The 20,654-nt window shown below is 37.4% G+C and overlaps 1 protein-coding gene across 3 annotated transcripts in view; it reads left to right on the top strand.

The window, feature by feature from the left end:
* The first annotated feature begins 669 nt into the window (after positions 1-669).
* Positions 670-20,654, top strand: part of NOL10 (nucleolar protein 10) — a 52,887-nt gene continuing 32,902 nt past the window's right edge. For all 3 annotated transcript variants that reach the window (XM_005521862.3, XM_014251472.2, XM_014251473.2), the window contains exons 1-13: positions 670-825; positions 1,285-1,330; positions 2,084-2,182; positions 2,917-2,994; positions 4,800-4,837; positions 8,270-8,406; positions 9,142-9,207; positions 10,894-10,954; positions 11,465-11,550; positions 11,911-11,989; positions 13,201-13,350; positions 15,696-15,762; positions 20,422-20,474. In XM_005521862.3, coding sequence (XP_005521919.1) covers positions 760-825; positions 1,285-1,330; positions 2,084-2,182; positions 2,917-2,994; positions 4,800-4,837; positions 8,270-8,406; positions 9,142-9,207; positions 10,894-10,954; positions 11,465-11,550; positions 11,911-11,989; positions 13,201-13,350; positions 15,696-15,762; positions 20,422-20,474 — 1,026 coding nt within the window. In that variant the 5' untranslated portion in view covers positions 670-759. The remainder of the gene's footprint in view (positions 826-1,284; positions 1,331-2,083; positions 2,183-2,916; positions 2,995-4,799; positions 4,838-8,269; positions 8,407-9,141; positions 9,208-10,893; positions 10,955-11,464; positions 11,551-11,910; positions 11,990-13,200; positions 13,351-15,695; positions 15,763-20,421; positions 20,475-20,654) is intronic.

Here is a 20,654-nt window from a genome sequence, read left to right as displayed (position 1 = left end):
TGTGCCAGAGTTCTGCACTGTTAAAAATTTAGTTGTGACTTTCATTGTTTCTGCAACATGCTTATGGACTGGATGTACACTACTTCAGTCCCTGATTTTGCTCCTGTAAATTGGAACGAGAATGCTTGAAATTCTGGATGTTGTGGGGTTTTTGTTTTCCAACAGCAATGCCACAGAGCAATAAGAATGTGTCCTTCTGTGGTTACTGGCAAGGTTCTGATCAGCAAATCCTGAACTCACTGTTTTCCATGGCTAACGGACACAGTCTGCCCACAGTGTGACAAAATCAACCTTCTCCATCAAGGCTGCCAGAACAACTTCTGCCTTCCTGAGTTCACATTAAAATCATCGAGAATGACATCACAGCCTGACGGACACCCGTGAGGGGCAGACAGGGCTCTGTGTCCGGACACAGGCCGGGCCCCGGGAGAGGGCACACGGCTGTCCCGGCTCCAGCCCACTCCGCACATCCCGAGTCCTGGCAGCGCCGCGCTGCGCGGCGCGGTGCCCGTGGGCAGCGCCCAGGGAGGAGGCAGCAGCGGAGCCGTTTTGCTGCGAGCTGCGGAGCCAGCGGACCTTATTGTCCCGCGGTTTTGCTGTCTTTCCCCCGTTCTCCCCCGTGTGAGGGAGGGGCAGAGCCGCGGTCGCGGGACGCGCTCCCCGCCAGGCCCCGCACGCCGCCGGCTGAGGCCGAGCGGGCGGAAGCGGCTCGCCTTCCGCTTCCCCTCTGCCCGGGAAGAGGCGGGCACAGCTGCGGCCATGCAGGTCTCCAGCCTCAACGAGGTGAAGATCTACAGCCTGAGCGCCGGCAGGAGCCTCCCAGAGGTGAGTGCGGCGGGGGGAACGCGCCCGGCCCGGCCCGGCCCGGCTCGGCCCGGGTCCCGCGGCGGGAGCTGATCCGCGCGGTGTCGGCGCGGGGGCCGAGCCCCGGCCCGGCCCGGCTGAGCTGCCCCGGTCCATGTGCGACTGTGCTGGGATCGTTACCGAGAAACAGCTCTGAGTGTTTCTTGAACTAGAAATGCAGTTTGAATTCCTACACCTCTGAGTGTAGCGGTGCTGGTCCATAGACCCGTAAGCAACACGACTTTGTAAGTTTTCTTGGTGTGGAATGGTTAAACTTACCGGTGGAATGAAATTAGAAGATAATCAAGGAAAAAAACAACAACAACAAAAGAATTAGCGGCCTAAGTGTCTTAGATTTAAAATGGTTGGTTAAACTTTAAGTGATTCTCGAGTTCCTATATGAACAATGAGCTCAAGACTGATGTATACTTTTGCTTGCAGTGGCTCTCTGACAGGAAGAAAAGAGCTTTACAGAAGAAAGATGTGGGTGAGTTTTCCCCTCGCAGGGTGCTCAGCTATACTCAGCTACTCCACATACATCAGTGCACATCCAGAGGAGACTTCTCACTGACTGATACACAGAAGTTATCCCTAACTCATAATATAAAAACTAGAGAGTTAAACTACAGATTGTTATTTCAACTTCTTGTATAGCTTCACATGAACACTGTATAACCAGTGGTGTTTTAAATTTTAGACATTAAATATTTGGGTTGTGGATTGTAACAGAAACATGATGGATGAATTCCATGTTGTTATGTTAAAAGCAGACCATAAACTCCGCTGTGATGCTGTGCTAATCTTAGAGCAGGACCACATCATTTTAGCCTAAGCTTGTTACACAAAATTAAAAAAAACTATTTTTTTAATGAAAGCTATATAACACAGGAAGTGTTATACAAGACACTTAACCAAGAAAAAAAATACATAGAGGTAATGGAGCATGGAATACCTTATACAAGGCCTTAATTGTGTAGGTGTGGAATGAGTATTTACTACTACATTACATAATAACTTGTTACACAGTTACCTTGGAGTACTAATTTATTTTACACAGAGATAGATAGTCTGCTTCTCAGGGTTAGCAGACTGTGCTAATCTGTTTATAATATGTTAGTTATAATATCTCTAAAGGATATTCCCTATAGTCAATTAACTCAACATGCTTCCTTAGGAAACCATTACAATTTTTTTGACTGATAGAATTGTGCTAATTCTACAATTTTTTTTTTCTTTACAGATATCCGTAGAAGAATTGAACTTATTCAAGACTTTGAAATGCCCACAGTTAGCACAAAGATTAAGGTATCGAGAGATGGACAGTATATTATGGCAGTTGGTGAGTTAACAAACTGTCTAACAGAGGCCAAAAGTCCTAGGTAATCTTGGGTGCAGAGTGACTTAGTGTTCCAGGTAGAATTGGTAACAGTTCCTTTTAAAGTGTGGAAGTGAACGTTCTGCTGGAAGCTGGCTCTTAACATGTGATAGAACAGCTGTCTTGGGAGCTGTGGAACACTTCTGTTTAGAATACATACATTCTTAGAATCGTAGAATGGTTTGGGTTGGAAGGCACTTTTCAAGATAATCTAATCCAAACCCCCTGCTGCCAAATAAAAAACTAATAAAACAGATCTGTTATAATACAGTTAAATACTAAGTTCTGAATTACTTTTCTTGCGCATATGTTAAATAACTTTGGAACATCATAGTTTGAGTATTGTTTTGTAGGAGGAGGAGGATAATGCTGCATTTTGTAACTGTCAGAATGGGATCCAAGCATGAATACTTAAGTAGGTCTTTCAAATTTACTGGAAGGTGTTACTAGATTCTGTATGATGTATCTGGTAGTTAGAAGAACCTACATACAATGGGTGCTTGCAGAAACCAGGCTGTAAAGTTGTGTTACTAAGAGGCATGTTTTTCCAGTCACAGAGGCTTTGGGAAGATCAGAGGACTTACAGTAGAAACACAGTAAAGCCATATGTATGATATACTTAAAAGAAAAAAAACAACTTTTGTGTTATCTTTTTGTTTAACTTTTTTATTTAATTAAACATCAAATTATTCTTTCAGGAACTTACAAGCCCAGGGTCCGCTGTTTTGATACCTTTCAGTTATCCCAGAAATTTGAAAGATGCTTAGATTCAGAAGGTTAGTATAAGCCATGGCTGTTTGTAAAGATGTCTGTCATTTATAATTCAGGTTGGACTTGAGCAGAAATTCTGCTCCCTGTGCTGAAGGTACAGAATGTACTTCAGGGGAACACAAGAATCTAGAGTTAAACTGCCTAGTCTTCGTCTCTGAATTTTCCCCTTTTATTTTTATTTCAAAGTTCTTTCCTTGCTTGAAAAAGCAGGTGTGAGGGATGTAAGATTTACCTTGAGCTAGAAAATGTGGGGCTCAGAGGGTGAATGTGGCTGAAATCTGTGTTCTGTTCGGTGAATGTGATAAAGGTACAATGGCTGGGTGGTGGCAAGATCTCCCTTACCTGTTCTGTGAAGCAGTAAGGTAGGAGAATGCTCTGTGGGTTGCTCTGTTTTCTCTCTGGAGCCCAAGCTCAGTAGGTGAATCACAGGGTAAAGAGAATTTCCTGTATGGGCATATTGGTTTGTTTGTTTGCTGATTTGATTTTCTGTTTGTTTTCTGGAAACAAGGTACTTAGGGGTAGATGGTAGCATGGCCAAGGCCTTAATTACACCTTGTTTGCTACTAATTTGGTGGGAGAACAACTGTGATGAGGAAAATAAGGAGCCGTCTAGACAATGGGAAAGGGAGAATCAGCTGGCAGTTAGAGGAGGGTGGGAGCTGGCAGAGCTCTGAACTTCTAGGGTGCTTAAATTTGAGGAATTATGGGGTTGATTGTTTAGGGATTTTTTGGGGGGGGAGTGGGGTGTGAGAGTTTTTACTTCAGGTTTTTTTGTTTGAAAACTGGGATATTAGAAGACTGATGACTGAAAGCTGGGATATAGGGGTAACCAAAACAGTGAGAAAATGAGCACATTCATTACAGAAGAGTTGAACTGGTTTAACTTTGATGTGTATGAAAGTGGTGTGAAAAATAAAAATTGTAATAAGAGCACGAGGGTATTTCTTTGCTCTCTGCCTCAGGACTACAAGGAGTCATGTAGGGTAAAGGAGCACTATTAGGCAGGGTTTCAGAGAGGCTGGAGTGAGGAACATATAGCAAGAGTGAAACCCTCTTCAAAAGAATAGAAATCATTGTAATCATAAATGCTTACTGCTAATTAGAGTTTAAAGTAGATTTTTTTGAACTGGCATCTTAGTAGACTGCAGAAGTATGTTTAATTTGAAGTCTAGCATAGAGTCACTCCAGGTAACTTTAAATGAGTTATCTCATTTAAATAGAACCAATTTAGCTGGAGCAGCTACTCCCTAACGTTCCCAACTCCACTTGATTAAAACTAGGTAGTTCAATACATTAGTGTTCAGCATGATTTGTAGCTTCCACATTTGTGACGTTTTTGAGCCTTAGAACTTCTTTTGTGGAAGTGCTGACCTCTTGGAAGGTCTGCATATGCAAGTTATATGCATATATGTCCAAACTCATGTAATTTTTTATCACCTTTGATGGATTACCAAAGCTCCGTGGACCAGACACTCACTGAAAACCATTTGATTAGACATTCCCACAGCAATAAAATACATGGTTGAGCATTGTGTTGAGGAATGTGTCAAGCATAGAAGAACAATAAAAAGATTACAGGATATTTCATATGTTTATAAAGTTTTAAAAAGCTACTTATGGTTTTGCAAATCAAGTTACATCATTAGAGATCTTACTAAAGATTAATGCCTACATTATGCATTGACACCTGTGGGGAATAATTACATGACTAAAGATTAGCATGAGTGTAAATGTTTTCAGGATTATGCCAATGTTTGCAAATAAGTTTGCTTGCTTAGTTAACTCAAAATTCTCTTGCTCTCTCCTCTAGTGGTTACGTTTGAGATATTATCAGATGATTACTCAAAGGTATGTTTAATAGCTTTCAGTGTATAAATGAAAAAGTTGTTTAGTAAGTATATTAAACTGCATTTTCATATATAGTAAAGGCAATCAATCAACACAGCTTTTGGAACAGAAATATTTTTCTTAAAAACAGCAAACAGGATAAATATTTTTTGTACCTTTAAAATTTTGTTTGTTTTCTTTGTGTCTTTGTACTGTAATTTGCTTTGGTGCTTTTAAAGTCTTTTTTCTGTTGGAAAGAAAAGCTTCAAATAGTGTTCTAGCCTAGAAGCAAAATAATATGAAAAATGGAATTAACTGTTCTTTCTGGCTAACATTTAATCACGATTCCTTGTGACAAGTGATGCACTCATACACTGTTTTTGAAAGGTGGGGTAGCAGTGGGTAAGTTAACAACCTGATTTGTCAGTGTTGTTACAGGCATGATGATTATGAGCATATGAATGAGGCAAAAATTGCAGAGAGATGTAATGTCTTTTTTTTAATTTATTTTTTTTAATTAATTGCTGTACCTGGAGGAATCACCTGAGTGTTTATTTTATGCGCTTTTTTTTTTTTTCTGTGAAAAGACCTTACCATTTCAGGTATAGGTTTGTTTTAATAAATACTGCCATTTGATCAGAGACATGATCATCTAGCCTTGTAGCTGTTTTACATTTTTCCTGTGAGATTTCCAAGGAAGTGCATGAGTTTAAGTAGCAGAAGGTAATGGCTGATACTTTACAGTAGCTTCCCACTTGTCTGTCTGGTGGAAAATGTTTCTGGCTGTACATTCCAAATAGTCATTTGGGAGACTGAGGAACATGCTGTATCCCCAGATGTTTCTGACTGGTTATGAACAGAAAGGAGTGTGTGTTTTCAGCTGAAATGGGTGCTGTATTTCAGGCTGAGGCTCTACTGTTTTAACTTCATACAATCCTTGTTTTCAATTTTATTTTACTAAAACTTAAGAAATCATCAGAAAGAAAAATAAACTTCAAGTAGCTGTCATAATTCTGTGGACATGTTAGAAAGAGGGAATGATATTTGAGAAATTACACATGAAATTTTAAGAATCATAGAAGTATCAGTTGGAACGGGACCTTAAAATATCATTTTAATGCTTGAACAGTTCTGGCAAAATTTGCAGGCATGGTGGTTCCACAGATTTACTGAATAAATTGTTGCAATTCTGCTCTACCTTATCATAAAGAATTTTTAGTTCCTGTCAAACCTGCCCAGGAAAATCTCAAGTTTTTACTGTTGCTACTGCAGAGAGGGATTTTTTTGGTACTGTCTGTATTCTGTCCCTTGTCAGTCTTGGTAGCCCTGTTGGCGCTCTGAGTATCCTTTCATAGCCAGGGAAAATAGTGTCTCTCATATCTGTTTCTGCCATCCCCGTAAGGTTGCTTTGAGGCTTGTTTGCTTTTTCACAGTGAGAGCACCTGTTTTCTTTCATACAGATTAGCACCTGTAAGTCCAGTTACATTGCTGTGCTTTTCTCAGTTTTAGGCTTAAAAGTCTTAGACTTGGACTAAGTTTCAGACTTGGGAGAGAGTATTATTCTTTTTCCACAGCTTTTTGCCAGGAGACCTGTATTTCCATGTAGTATTTTTGCCACACACCAGTGCCAGTGCTTTTGCTACTGTCAGGTTGTAGTTTTCTGGTGGTGACCAAAATTAATTTAGTAAAAAGAAAAGACAAACACAATTTACAGTGAGCTGTATCCACTACTAATGAAAGAGAACACAAATATATTCAAGCCCAATATTATAGAAATTTGTGTTTAAATAGAAAATTATTAGCGATAAGACAGTTATTAGGAGAATATTTGGATCCTTTTGGCAGCTGTAAAAATCTTTTTGGAGGCAGAGTGGGTGAGAAGAAAATTCACTTTTCTTATTGAAAGTAAACCGCATCTTCTTTCTTCCTTGAAACAGGTTTTTGATGACTTAGTGATAGTGAACTAAGAACACATGATACTGATATTTTTAAATAAAATATGGTTTAATTTTGTGTTCTTATAGTTTATGTAGCTTCTGTACTGCATAAAAATGCAGACATTCTTTTTTCTGCAATGATAGTAGAGAAAAGATTGGTCTGAGTATTGTTTCGAACAGAGCTTTATTTGTAAAAGAGTAAAGAGCTTTGTTTGTTTGAAGCCTCCAGGAAAAAGCATAAAGGCATTAGGCAAAAAATAAAGTGCAACGTATATGAACAACACCACTGTGTAGCATTAGCTGTGCAACTGTATCTGTAACTTAATATGAAATTTTGGTTAGAATTCTGAATTATGATACTCTGCTTAGTCTTGGACCAAGATGAGTAAGTCCATGAATAAAAGTTGAAACACTTAGGGTTTCTGGTATCAAAAAAAGAACACAAGTAAGGAGGAACTTAATGATAAATAAGCATGAAGTGCCAGCCCAGGTCAGTATTTTCTCCATGTCTCTTAAGGGAAGAATATACAGATTTATAAATAAAGATGACAGCTTTAAAGTAACTTACGTACCTCACCTTTCCTGAGTTTCTCATCCTTATTTGCATTGCTGACAGTGTAATTCAGCGGTAGAAGACTTTAGATATTGACTATCTACTGTTTTTAGAAGATGCATGTACTACACAGGCTAAACTAAAGTATCACTTTTTTAATCCAAGCTAAATAGGGATGAGGCTCAGAGATAAAGGTTTGGCTGTGATTATCATGCATGGCATGAGTTTGGGACAAGCCAGCTGTTCCTCCATTGCACAGTGCCATGGTTTGAGTGCAACAGGTGATGTGGGTGATCCTGTCTCTGGAGGGGGAAGAATCCCTTCCTGTGGGTATGTGCCCTGTTAACCTGCCATAAGGAGTGTAACAGCAAGACCTGGCTTATTTATTTACTGAGGTAGATTAAGCTCTCTGGTAATGCCTCCCTGCAGGTTTTTCCAGGACTGAGATGTTTGTCTTAAGTTTCAGAAAGAAAAAATGATCTTACTCAGTTGGCAAAGAACAAAAATGCAGAAAGATCATTGGTGTCATTTATTGGAATGCTGCTGTGTGTCAGGATGTGTAGCTCATGCTTAGTACCTGTGAACTTACTGATGTCTGCACAGCTTTGTACCTGGAAGAAATCGCTAACTGTAGTGTCTTGAAGGAAGTAGAAATGTTAATTTTGGTGCAGCAGAACATGAGCTAATTGTGCTGGTTCTGACTGCAGTGTCACTTTCAGGGTGTCTCATTTACTCTTGTGAACATTCATATAATGTATATTAACAAAACTCTTTGCTGTGGCTAGTGCGAATGATGAAGCACTAATTGATTCTGTCATTTTAGCAGAAATTGTTTGAATAAGTTTGGATAAGCCTGCATAAATTTGAAAAACAAAGAAAATCACTGAAGTTTGTGCTGTAAGACAAGTTGGGGAGATCCTTGTTTGTTTCCGTATGTTTCAGTGTTTTCTGTTTTACTTTCAGATTGTCTTCTTGCAGTGTGGCAGATTTGTGGAGTTTCATTCACAACATGGCCATTACTACAAGACAAGAATACCAAAATTTGGTAGAGATTTCTCTTACCACTACCCATCGTGTGACCTGTATTTCGTAGGAGCAAGGTATTAAGTGGAATATTTTGTTTCAGTTTTGTTAGCAGTGTTTTCCAGTAGTAGAATGAACATTAAAATATTAGAAAAGTTAAAAAGTGGAAGAAGTGGCAATTCCTTCCATATTAATAATGGAGATGGTGAAGAGTGGAAAATTTGGGAAGATTAAAATTAATTCAGTTTCCCATGCTATTTTTAATCTGCTTTTTTTCTTTGATTCTTAAACCATGTATATCATGTATTTGCAAATTTGTATTAAAAACTGCATGTTGGTGTATTGTTTTAAAAAGTGATGGAGTGAGGAAAATTAAATAACTTTTCCTATCCTGGTTGGTGTTTTATTGCTGTGAAGTGTGAGTTAAATCACATAATTTGGTTTCTGAAAAGACATAGTAAAAATAAAATTAGATCCTTAGGGTTTCAAACAAAGTAAGTAGAAATTCAAGATGTAACTTAAATCACAGGAAATTAAAAGATCTTGAGAAATGAATTAATGTATCTTTTGCCTGGAAAAGTAGTAATTGTTAGGATATTGAAGTAAAATAAATAAATGGTCACTATGCACATTTTTCTCTGTATTTTGAACACCAAAGTATATGTTTGTCTTTTTGCAAATTGTAAATTCTGCAAATTGTGTATTTGGCAAAATTAGGCTGTGAAAAAAACCTTTGCAGTGCCTCCAAATTTACAGCAGTGTCTTTCAGTATCTGTAAGACACAAGAGTAATTTTGGGTTTTTCTTTTGTAGTTCTGAAGTTTACAGGCTAAATCTGGAACAAGGAAGATTTCTGAACTCCCTGCAAACTGAAGCTTCGTAAGTTCTGTGTAATGCATGACCTCTGTCTTCTTTCCACTAGGTGGAAGCAGACTTCTAGCATGCTCACCACCAGAACTGTCTCTGAACACTGCCCAAATGCTTTGCAGAATTGAAAATGAACATATGCTGAGTCTGAGTCTCATTTTATTTTATGTTCTGTAATTTTTTTTCTTCTAGTTTTTATGTTTAATTGAATTTTCTTTTGTGGATGTTTTAAAATTGCTTAATATGGACTAAATAGGTATTACATAACTTGATCTTAAGAACATTTCATTAAAACTTCGCCATTATTACTCAATTTAGCCATCATATAGAGATCTACCCACAGGGTATGTACTTTCCCAGACATGTCTTTGTCCTTCCGCTCTTGAAGTAAGTAGCCCAAAGAGAATTTTTATATCTCCAGCATGTGTCTGATTCTTTTTAAAACATTACCAGAGTAGGAACTGAGCTTTTTTCATGTGGGGAGAGGCAGATGAGAAGCACAGACTTCATTAGATAGAGTGGCTTGTTGGTGGACAACAGCTGCTGTCAGTGGGCAGAACAGCTTAATGGATGAAGAAGTATTTGGGAAGACACAATAAAAAACTGAGTAACAGGAGAAAGAAAAGGGGAAATTCTGGAATGGAAGGGGTAAGGGTGTAGGATAAAATCTGGATTAGAGAGGTGAGACTTAAGTTGTGAGAAGGTTTTGAGGTGAGGGAGTTGGATGAGTCTAATGAGAATTAGAGGTAGAGGGCTTTGAATAGAAGTTGGAAAGTGCTGGGATAAGTGGTATACAGAGAAATATTTTTACTTTGGAAGAATTGTTGTTGAAATACAGGGCTCTTGGGTACCCTGCTGAGAAACAGGATACTTGGGTGAGAGGGGACCATTGGTCAGACAGAACACTTTGGAGATGTAAGCTTTAGAACATAAGTAATCATAAAGATCTTTTGTCATAATTAGAATTAGAGATTCATTTAGGTTGGAAAAGGCCTCTAACATCATCAAGCCCAACCATTAACCCAACACTGCCAAGTCCACCACTAAACCATGTCCCCAAAACGCCTCATCTACGCATCTTTGAAATACGTCCAGGGACAGCAATTGAACCACTTCCCTGGGCAGCCTGTTCCAATGCTTGGCAATCCCTTCAGTGAAGAAAATTTTTCTAGAATCCATGTGAACCTCCCCTGGCACATCTTGAGGCCATTTTTTCATGTCCTATCGAGTTGTTTAAGAATACAGTGGAGCAGAATGATGAGGCAGGTGTTGGTGGTAGGTGGTGGATAAGGGCAGAGGAACACAGAGAACCTCAGAGCCCAAGCTGCTGCTCAGGGCACGTCATGTGAATTCAGATTAATTTTCTAAGGGGGGTCTTGAAAGCGCCAAAGATAAAAATTTCCCAGCCTGTATGATTAACACATTCCATTGCTTAATTATCCTTATAGCATAAAAATATTATGCTTACATCCAGTTGGAACCTTACCTGTTTGAAGTAATCAGCACTGTCTCTGGCTCCAGATTGTTAGTAAGCTCCCCCTAAATATGGGAAGCTGTTGTTATGTGGCCATCTGTCCCTCCCTCCAATTTTTGCTTTTCCAGGTTGAGGAATAGTGTACATGATTACAGAAATCTTATTAGGTGTTCATGTGTTAAATTGTTCTGAGGTCATTAAACTTGCTCCTTTTTCTGTTGTAGGGAGAGTAATGTCTGTGACATAAATCCTGTACACTTCTTGTTTGCTATGGGGACGGCTGAGGTAAATGCTTGTATGCCTTTTATGAAAAGGGCAGTAGATTTTGTTTCATTTTTGTAATAACTTGCAGGAGGATAAGAAGAAATCATGTACCTAATTAATTAAGTTGGTCTCATTTGCTATGTTAAGTATAAATATGTTAAAGATGACTTTTAAGAGCATAGTGCAGATAAAATATTAGTTACTTGGTTGCCGAGTGCTTGAGATTTTGCAGATGAGAGCAAAAATAATGTTCTTTAATTTTGCAGTGTAGCCATCTGTAGAAATTAGCTGGCATGTGTACCCTATTAATCTTAAGAAAATTAGTGTTAGCGATTTTGATTTAGATTGCATTGAAAAAACTAGAAATGAAACGTGTGCAGCCTGTTATGTCATTATTAGAACAACTCATGTCAGCCTAGGAAATTTTGTTAATTATTCATTAGATTAGATAATTCATTTTTTTATTTAAATGTTTTCAGACTATGAGGCACCTGCTGCATAAGCTTGAACCATATTTTCTAAACTGTTTAGGGTAAAGTGGAATGCTGGGATCCTAGAACTAGAAATCGAGTTGGGCTGTTGGACTGTGCTTTAAGCAGTGTGACAGCAGACACAGAGTGAGTAAAGGCTACCTTTTCAAATTGTGTTGTTCTGAATTTTTCAGAAGTTTTGGTTTTAAAAATAAGTCCCACCTTACTGTAAAATGACCTGCCTCTTCTCTGGTCATTGCTAGTGTGAGTAAAGGATTTTCTTAGTCATAAAGAAGTTCTCTTACACACTAATCTAAGTAGCAGTGGCTATTTTTGTATATAAATATGTGTTGTGAATGTAAACAGTGCAGCTTTTTGAAGTAGCATTTTTCAATTATACCTGATTTAGTATTAGCTAAGAATTAACTTAGCTACTTTTTAACATTAAAAATATTATTTCCAGGCTTTATTGAAAGAATGCCTAACTATAAGCATTTTGCTTTGCAGGATAGAAGGTTTGCCATCCATTTCAGCACTGAAATTTGATGGGGCTTTGAATATGGCTGTTGGAACATCTACTGGGCAGGTAGATTTGACTTAATCTACTGTAGTTCTTAGGAGATTCTGCTCTTGCAATTCCCAATCCAAGTCTATTATACATTGAATGCAGTATATATCTATTATTGCAAGTATTTATTAGACCATAAATTATGTGTATAGAGTAGTAATAGTCAAACTGCAATTTAATTTTATCAAATGCTTGTGCTCTTCAGAATTTTGTAGGTACCACTTTAAATCTTCATAACCTACATACTATGTAAGTTCAAATTTGCAGTTTTCTTACGACTTGAGTCAAGTGTGTGGGGAAGTTGCTGCTTTTTGGGACTATGAGTACCATCTCAATGCAACATATGTGCTCTGCCTTGTCTTGATGGTGGCTAAAAAACCTGAAATTATTGTCTTTCAACTGTTATTTTTAGTGTCTTATCTTGATATGAAGAATCATTTCAATTCATTTATTTTTGCCATCATATTTATAAAGGGAAGTGTGGGGATTGTTTCCTGCCTTCATCAGTATTTTCATGGGTTTAGAAACTGAAGCTTCTTCAAGAACAGATAAATGTGTGAAAATTGTATTTTCTATGTTATTGTACAAGTCAGACAAATTTTATTGTAAATTGTGTTTCTGATTAAATAAACTGATAATACTATTTTTCCCAAAAATTACTGTTATTCACACTTTACATATGAAAAATTTAACTTTCTCAAGTTCCATAGGAAGTTTTGGAGGTAAAATACATGTTTTTGGAAGACAGGGCCTGTACTCTCTACTTTCCTTAACATAAAAAATTACATTCTGTGGTGTTTCACTGAGGGAAAGTTACATTCACTGAATTTGGAAGGGAGTCTGAAAATTTAAATAATGTAACAACAACACAAGAATCTGGAAGTGAAATATTACGAATTATGAAATACTAAGAGTATTTCATACTCTTAGTAAGAGTAAGGTTTGTTGTTTTCAATAGAAATTAAAAAGTCATTAGAAAGATGGTTAGGTCTTAAATTTGTTAATTTTTCTAGATGGAAAAATAGTGATGTTAAAATACCTGGCTAGAATAAACTGGGCTCTCCTAATAAGTTGTTTTCAGAATTTAATATTATTTATTTTATGTAAATACTGCCTATGTATTTATGTAAAATCTCAAGTGTAGTTAAGTGTTTAGTGAAGATCTGATGGGCATGACTTCCTCATAATCTTACAATGTTATAAATTCAATTTGTCTCTTATTCTTCAAGGTCCTATTGTATGATCTCCGGTCTAGTAATCCATTAATAGTCAAAGATCACCACTATGGCCTGCCTATTAAATCAATTCAGTTTCAGCATCAGTTGGATTTAATTATCTCTGCGGATTCTCGAATCATAAAAATGTGGAACAAAGATACAGTAAGTAATTTGATGTTGCTGCATTCAGATTTTTTAATTTTTACTTTATTTGGGTTGAGAGTTTTTGGGGTTTTTTTGTTTGTTTGTTGTTTTGGAGTGTTTTTGTGCAGCTTGATTAATTAAGCTGAAATTCAGTGTAAGAAGTTGAGATTTTAATGTCTCTTAATTTACATAGCATTTTGTCCTGTCTGACTAAATCCACATCTGGGAAGTTACTCAATAGCCTGTCAGGTATAAAGATACAGTCTTAGGGGGTTTTTAGCTGTTTGTACATGTCTGGCCAAGAGGCTTCTTTCAGGAGAAGGATTTAAACATAAAAAGTAGTATCTTAGCCATTGCCTTGGTTTGTATATTTCTCAGTGTTCTTGAATACATCCATTACTTTTTTTCACCTGAAAAAACATGTTCATTCCAATTCCCTGCTCAGAGTTGGGTTAATTTCAAAGGTAGATCAGTTACGGACCTGTTAAAATCAGGTACTTCTTGCTTATTTTCACAGGATCCTGTTTGGATACTGAAGCAGATACTATGCATGGAGCCAAATAACAGTGTGTCTTACACTGTCTTAGGGATTATGTTGCAATGGGCAATGTCTTTATCCCTGCCCTTTGCACCTCTAAGTGAAATTGAAATCTCTGATTTTCATGGCACTTTTTTCATTATATCATGCTGTCATCCTCATTCTTACCTTTGTGTCAATGAACCTTACTATGAATCTGTGGGGCAACATACTTTGTTGCCATAGATTCATAGTAAGACTATTGTAACTTGTTTTGGTTTGAGGGGATGTCTGTAGTCATTGTGTTCCTTCTAAAAAACATGCTCCATCTATGTTTTTCTAACTTTATAGTGAAACAGAATTGTAGTAGGGGCTTTTTTCTAATTATTTGAGGCAGTCACTTCAGTATTGTTGTGCTGCTTCATGAACTTTCAACAGCCTCTTTTATTTTTTCTCTGATCACAAATAGTTTTTTGTAAGCTCCTCTGCAGTTAATTTTTATTGTTTGAAAGAGCAAATAAATTATTGGTTATTATTTAAAACATCTGCAGTGGCCTCTCCATTTTTCCTAGGTATGTGTATTTCCCTCCTTGAGAATGAAACGCTGTAAGGTTTGTCAGGTGGCCTCTGGTGGGAAAAGGGAGGGCTTCTCTCCGCTGGAAGGCAAAGATAGCTTTGGACTCTTTCCTAGAGTATGTTCCAGCTGGCTCCACCTCTCCCAGATGCTGGTTCCTGACTATCTCTGGCCGGGAACCAAGTGCAGAGGCAGACTTCGGGTGGAGAGCATATGGCTTTGATACCAGAATAGCCCCATGCTGAGACGTGCCTTGGGGTGGGGAGCACCAGGCTTTTGTCTGCTGAGGCCAGGGTGGAGGAAGACTCTTCTTAATCATCAGGGAGAGACCAGAGGTGGGTGGGGTAACAGCATGTAACTGGGAGGGAAAGGAAGGGCCCAGAAAGGTAGGTGGGATTGCTGCAGGGAAAGAAAAAAAAGAGGAACAGGATCAAAATTTGCCTTGTTCCTGTCCCTCATTTAGAATTCTGCAGGCATGTAGTCTCATGCTTCAGATTATGTGGTCCAGTTTTTAGAGACTCTTACTTTACTGGCTGTTTTGTGTGTTGGCTTATAAGAGCACCTGTATTTTGTCTGGGTTTTTCAGACTGTGTTCCAGTTCTTACTATTTTGAGAACATTGTTTCCTGCTTTTACCTCTTTCTTAAGTAACCTTTATAACTTTTAATTCTGATCTAAGCTAGATACCGCTGCATGTTCTTACTGCTTTTATTTTATATCAAGACCTCTTTATGATTTATAAATTCAGTACTCAGTATTAAATAAAATGTTGAGCTATATTTCATTTCATGTAGACATTAGTACAGTGGAAGAACCAAGCCCCAGATTCAAATTCTAATTCATTTATTCAGCTAATCATTCTTAGCAAAGTAAAGTTACTTAAAGCTACCCCATTCAGAGCTGAATAAACTGAGGGTTATGCTGGCAGTGTGTTAGCCCCGCTTTTACGTAAAATAAAATAAATCTTAACATGTATTTTCAACACAGAAGTGTAAACTGAGAATTTAGAGGTGCCACTGTACGTTGCTATGTCTTCAATTGCCAGTAGGCTGCACTTCCTTGTAAGAGATTGAATCAGAGATAAAATACAATACTGAGTTCCTTTTGTTATGTTCAGAAATTAATAACATTTTATTGTTCTGCAAAATCTGTTCCATCTTTATTCCATCATGTTTCTTAGCTTCAATAGTAGCTATTATTAATGTTTAGATTTACTGAATTTAATTATATTGTTTAGAGTTCTTCATGATTTATTTTCTTTCTACAATTTCAGGGGAAGATATTTACTTCAATGGAGCCAGAACATGATATAAATGATGTCTGCCTTTATCCAAATTCGGGTATGTTAAGTATATTAATGTCTTGCTGAATTCAAAAGGAAAAGCTTGTTAACCCAAGGTGCGGTCTTTGTTTGGGTGATACAATTTAGGTCTACTTTCCTCCTTACGGCAGAGCTTGGAATAAAGGGTTATTTGTCAGTGTCCTTGTTTCCTCTACATCTGTATTACATTGGAGCCTCTTTGCAGTTAGAAGCTGCTGTGCTGTTAATTGAGTGACTGACCTTTTTACTCCTTCAAATATCTGAAGTGACTCATTTCATAAGAATAGGAATTTTGGCCTGTTGTCTTGACTAAGTCCCAGATGGCTTAGAGCTTGCTTTGTAGAGGTAGGAAAAACCTCTTTACAGCAAATTTGCAGATTTTTTTCAAGTGTTTCAAGGATTTTATCTTTCCTTGATTTAAATACAGCACTTAAATTGTGCCATCCCTTAGGTTTCAAGTGTAGATTCCTAAGTATACAAATTTGCATGGTTTCTGTAATTGTTTTCAGATTTTTTACATTTCATAATATGTTTAGACATTAAAGCTGAGGATCACTTTTAACCAAGTTTTCCAGGACTTAATGAGTAAAAATATTTTACAAAGTGGTGGTTGTATGTGCATATGTGCTTTGGTTGTACTTCAGATTGCAACTGGAATTAGTTTTCTTGCTTAATATGAGTTGCTTTAGTTCTTAAGTATGGTGTGACACCTACTTCCTTTTTAGAAAGCAGTATTGAAAAAAATGAAATAAGTTAGGATCACTTGGATGTCACAGAGCAAAAGTCTTGAAACAGACAATGCCTGAGTTGCAAACTGCTATTATCCTAATTTTAGAGAGGTAGCAGTAAAGATAGAGCAACTTGGACTTTGATTCATGCTAGCAGCTCAAATTTAAGATCGTAGATAAGTGAGATTGAGATTTCTAGCAAGTTAAAACTTATCTTTGTCTTTTCTGCCAGCTTCAGTTAAGAATGTGTTGGAGTTGTGTTTTCTTTTTTTTTTTCTTTTTTTTTTTTTTTTTTTTTTGTGAGATGAGCAATTAAATACTCTTTCCTCATAAGATGGTGGGCATTTTTGACCTTATGCGCAGAGTACATGCCAGGTGCCCTGGTGGAATGTAGGATTTCACGTGGGTGTATTTGAGAATTATTGCATGGTGACAGGGTGGACTGTGTGTTCTGGAGATGGATAAACCCTCATCGGTGGTGGCTACAGAGGGACATCATTGGAGTGAATTGTTTTTAGCATTGCACCCAGGTTTCACCTGTGAGCTTATTGGTTTCATCTAAAAGAGAATCCAGCAGCAAATTAACGTCCACACTGCATCAATGAAGAGCTCACTGTGGGGAACGGAACAGAAAAAAGTTATTTGTCAATGTAGAATCATAGTATAATTTAGGTTGGAAGGTACCCCTGGGAGTTGTATATTTCCTACTCAAAGCAGGGCCAACTTGCAGTTAGATCCAGCTTTGAAGTCTGATCAGGTTGCTCAGATCAAATCAAGTTTGAATATGTCACGGATGGGCATTACTCCGCTGTGGATGCTCTGTAGCCTTTGTGGTATGTGGACATGCCTTGTGTACTTTTGCAGAAGTGATTTTCATGAAACTTTGCAGGACGAATCTTGTAGCACAAAGAATTGAATGCACACATCTCCCTAATGTTGCTATTGGACGTTGCTTTTCACATGTCTGTGACTGAGATCTAGATTGTGCAGTCCAATTCTGTGTCCCACATCTCCTTCTCAAATCAGTGCTGCTTTTCTTACTGTGTGGAGGGGAACAGGTTGATAGTTTTGGTAAGAACTGTTTATGGAAAGAAAACTGGGTTGTATTTTATAGTCACATGGAGACAGTGGGGCAAAAGCTAGAGCATGTTGCAGTGGAAATTGAGAGATCTAGGGTAAGAGGTGGAGCATCATGTGTTTATCATGAATACTGTTGGACCAGCATTTAAGATGCCTAGAACCACCTCATTCTTGTTCAGAATGTGAGAAATAATCAGGACTGAAGATCTGAAAAAAAGGAAATACTTTCAGTAAGATGGGCTTGCAGTTGTGGAAAGTCAAAAATATATAACATGATTTCAGTATCAGTATGGGTTTAGCTCAGTGGTCCTTCTGGTGCCCCAGCATTCTCAGATGCATAGCAGAGGAAACCCAGGAGATCTTTGCCTAGCTTGTGTTTTAACACTTCTTGTGTCACTGCTACTCAGAAAGACAAAACCCCATTTTCACCCTTATTGGAGAGGTAAGAATTTGATGGGCGGACTGTTCGGGTGATGAGGAATTGGTTGGATAGTCTCATCCAGAAGGTGTAGTGGTCAACAGTTCAGTGTCCAAATGGAAATCAGTGACAGGTGGTGTCCCTTAGGGCTCTGTATTGGGACAAACTTTATTTAATATCTTCATTAATGACATAGCGAGATTGAGTGTACCCTCAGCAAACTGGCAGATGACACCAAGCTGAAGGATGTGATGCCATCCAGAGGTACTTGGACGAGCTTCAGAATTGAGCCCATGGGAATCTCATCCAAACCAAACTATTCTATGATTCTATAATTCTATCAGTTATGGTAAACTCAAGATCACTATACTGTGAACTGGGTTTTTTTGGTGGTAGTTTTTTAGTTAGGTAGTTCCACAGTTAGGCATTTTTAATTAAATTACCAACTGGCTTCAGTATTAGTACCTTTCCTGGGAAGCAAGCCCTCTTGTATCTTTGACCAAACTACATAATGACAGACCTTAGTGGATCCCTTAAAAGTCAAATATCTTCCTCTTATCATACATGAACAGAATGGGGCTAGGGGGAAAAATGTTTACCTCTTACTGAGTAGCTTTCAGTCAATTTAAGTTGTAGAATATAAATGAAACTTGTTAACAGTCTCATCTGTTTCAATTACTGTAGGAAAAATTAAAATGTAAGCATCTGCATTTTCTAAAACTACTGCTCCCACATACTATCACTTCATACTCCCATTTTCATCCTTTTACATTCATGATACTGTATTGCAGATAATTTTCCAAAGAGGGTCTTACTAAAACTTATGAAAAAAGGCTTTCCCTTATTTCCCTTCTACAGTAATCAACCTAGGCTGTTATGTAGTTTGTTAGGGTGTAGTCTTTCTTCCTATAAAAATTTATTAAAACTAACAAGCTGAAGCAATAAAAATGCATGGAATAGACTTCTCCTTTCAGAGTGGTTTACTTTCTCTTTCTTCTATTTCCCCTGTAGTATACACTCATATACTGTTCTGAAGTCTGCTTTTGTCCTTTAATTATTGATAGAAAACTCTCAAAGAGGAGGTTTTACTTTACTGTCATCTTTGAAGCATCTGCAGAATTAATTTCTGTCTTTATATCTTAATGATTCCTATTCAGTCAGTGGAAAGATGCTTTGTCTTATGAAATAGTAGTGAGTGTGCTGTTAGGGGAGCATGTAACTTCTCTGCTATACTGGATCACTCCATGTGTGTTTATTCAAGTGTATGCTATAAATTCTTGCTTTTTCCTTAAATTGCCTGCAAACCTTTCCAGGCACAGTTTTTAGCCTGTTTACTGACAAAGCTTTCACAAGTACCTTGCTTTTGCTGGGAAAGTAAGCCCGCTTCTTTCTGACAAGTCCAGCTGCATTATATATCTATAATAAAAGGATTAGGTAGGAAGGATTACTCCACCCATGTTAATTGCATTCCTGTAGTTGGGTGTAAATTATATTTCTGCCCTCTGCGTGTGTAGTAATTGACCCAATTATTCATAGTCTCAGTGACATGTGTTACAGTTCTTTCAGATCAGAATGTTATCTAATTTGATGGCACTTTTCTTCTTCATAATCAATCTCTTGTATTACTTGCTGATCAGCTACATTGGAAAGACAAAATTGAGATAAACAGAAAAGTATATGGCAAATGTTCTTATTACTCTTTTATGTAGAAGGAAATTGAGAGTGTTCTTCATTTTGAACTTACATGATGTCTTTTGGCAGTAGGAGGTTTTCCAGATTTTAGTATTCCTACAGTATTTTTTTATATTCAGAGTACATAAACACCTCATTCGTGGTGTTTTTTGGTATATTCATAGATACTTCAAATTCTACATTTGCCCTGCTTGGTTATACACTAGTATTACTCCTTTTGAAGCCACAGTATCCTGTATCTCATTTTGGGCTGAGAAGCTGCTGTTTTGTTTATTTCCCAAGATGAAATATGAATGAAATACGAATAACATAAACCATGTTATGATTCATGTCTCTGTTTAGGTGTGTGTTTAAAAATAAAACAACCACATGTACTAATACCAGTGTATTAATAATGCAGTTTTATGTCCAAGGTTGTTTTTTACTGCAATACTAACTGGACTTGTTCTAAACAATATTAAGGGATGAACTGTTTACATTTATTATGAAAGTTGGCAACCTGCACTTGTCAGAGCTTAATGTTGCTTAAAGTGGTGCTGAACAATTAAGATAGATGACAAAAGGGAATGAATATATAGAAAATTAAGTTTTGTTAATTATGCTGATTTCACCTTTTTTTCCATGGTATTTGATGCAACAATTTATTACAGGTCTTGATTAATGTCCATTGCAAGCCAAGAATATGTACTTTATGAGCTTTTTTAAAAATAGTATAAACCTCTTCTGATCAATATTTTTAAATGTGGAAATTTCTTTTTAGGAATGCTAATGACTGCCAATGAAGCCCCTAAAATGAATATCTATTATATACCAGTAAGTAATACAAGTTATTGCTGATACTGCTCCTTAAGACGCAATTGTTTGGTGCTATTCACGTATTTCAGTTGAAATTCATATCTACATTGTCTTGAGTTGTCACAATAAAGTAAATTTGGGTTAAACATAATTTATTAATGTAACATGTTGAATTACTTAAGAAACAACCTGTAATTT

The sequence above is a fragment of the Pseudopodoces humilis genome, chromosome 3, assembly GCF_049639895.1.
Source record: "Pseudopodoces humilis isolate 2021_Gansu_Grassland_sample_001 chromosome 3, ASM4963989v1, whole genome shotgun sequence".
Lineage (NCBI taxonomy): Eukaryota > Metazoa > Chordata > Aves > Passeriformes > Paridae > Pseudopodoces > Pseudopodoces humilis.
The sequence above is the reverse complement of the archived record's forward strand: the minus strand, read 5'-3'. Positions and strand labels throughout refer to the sequence as shown.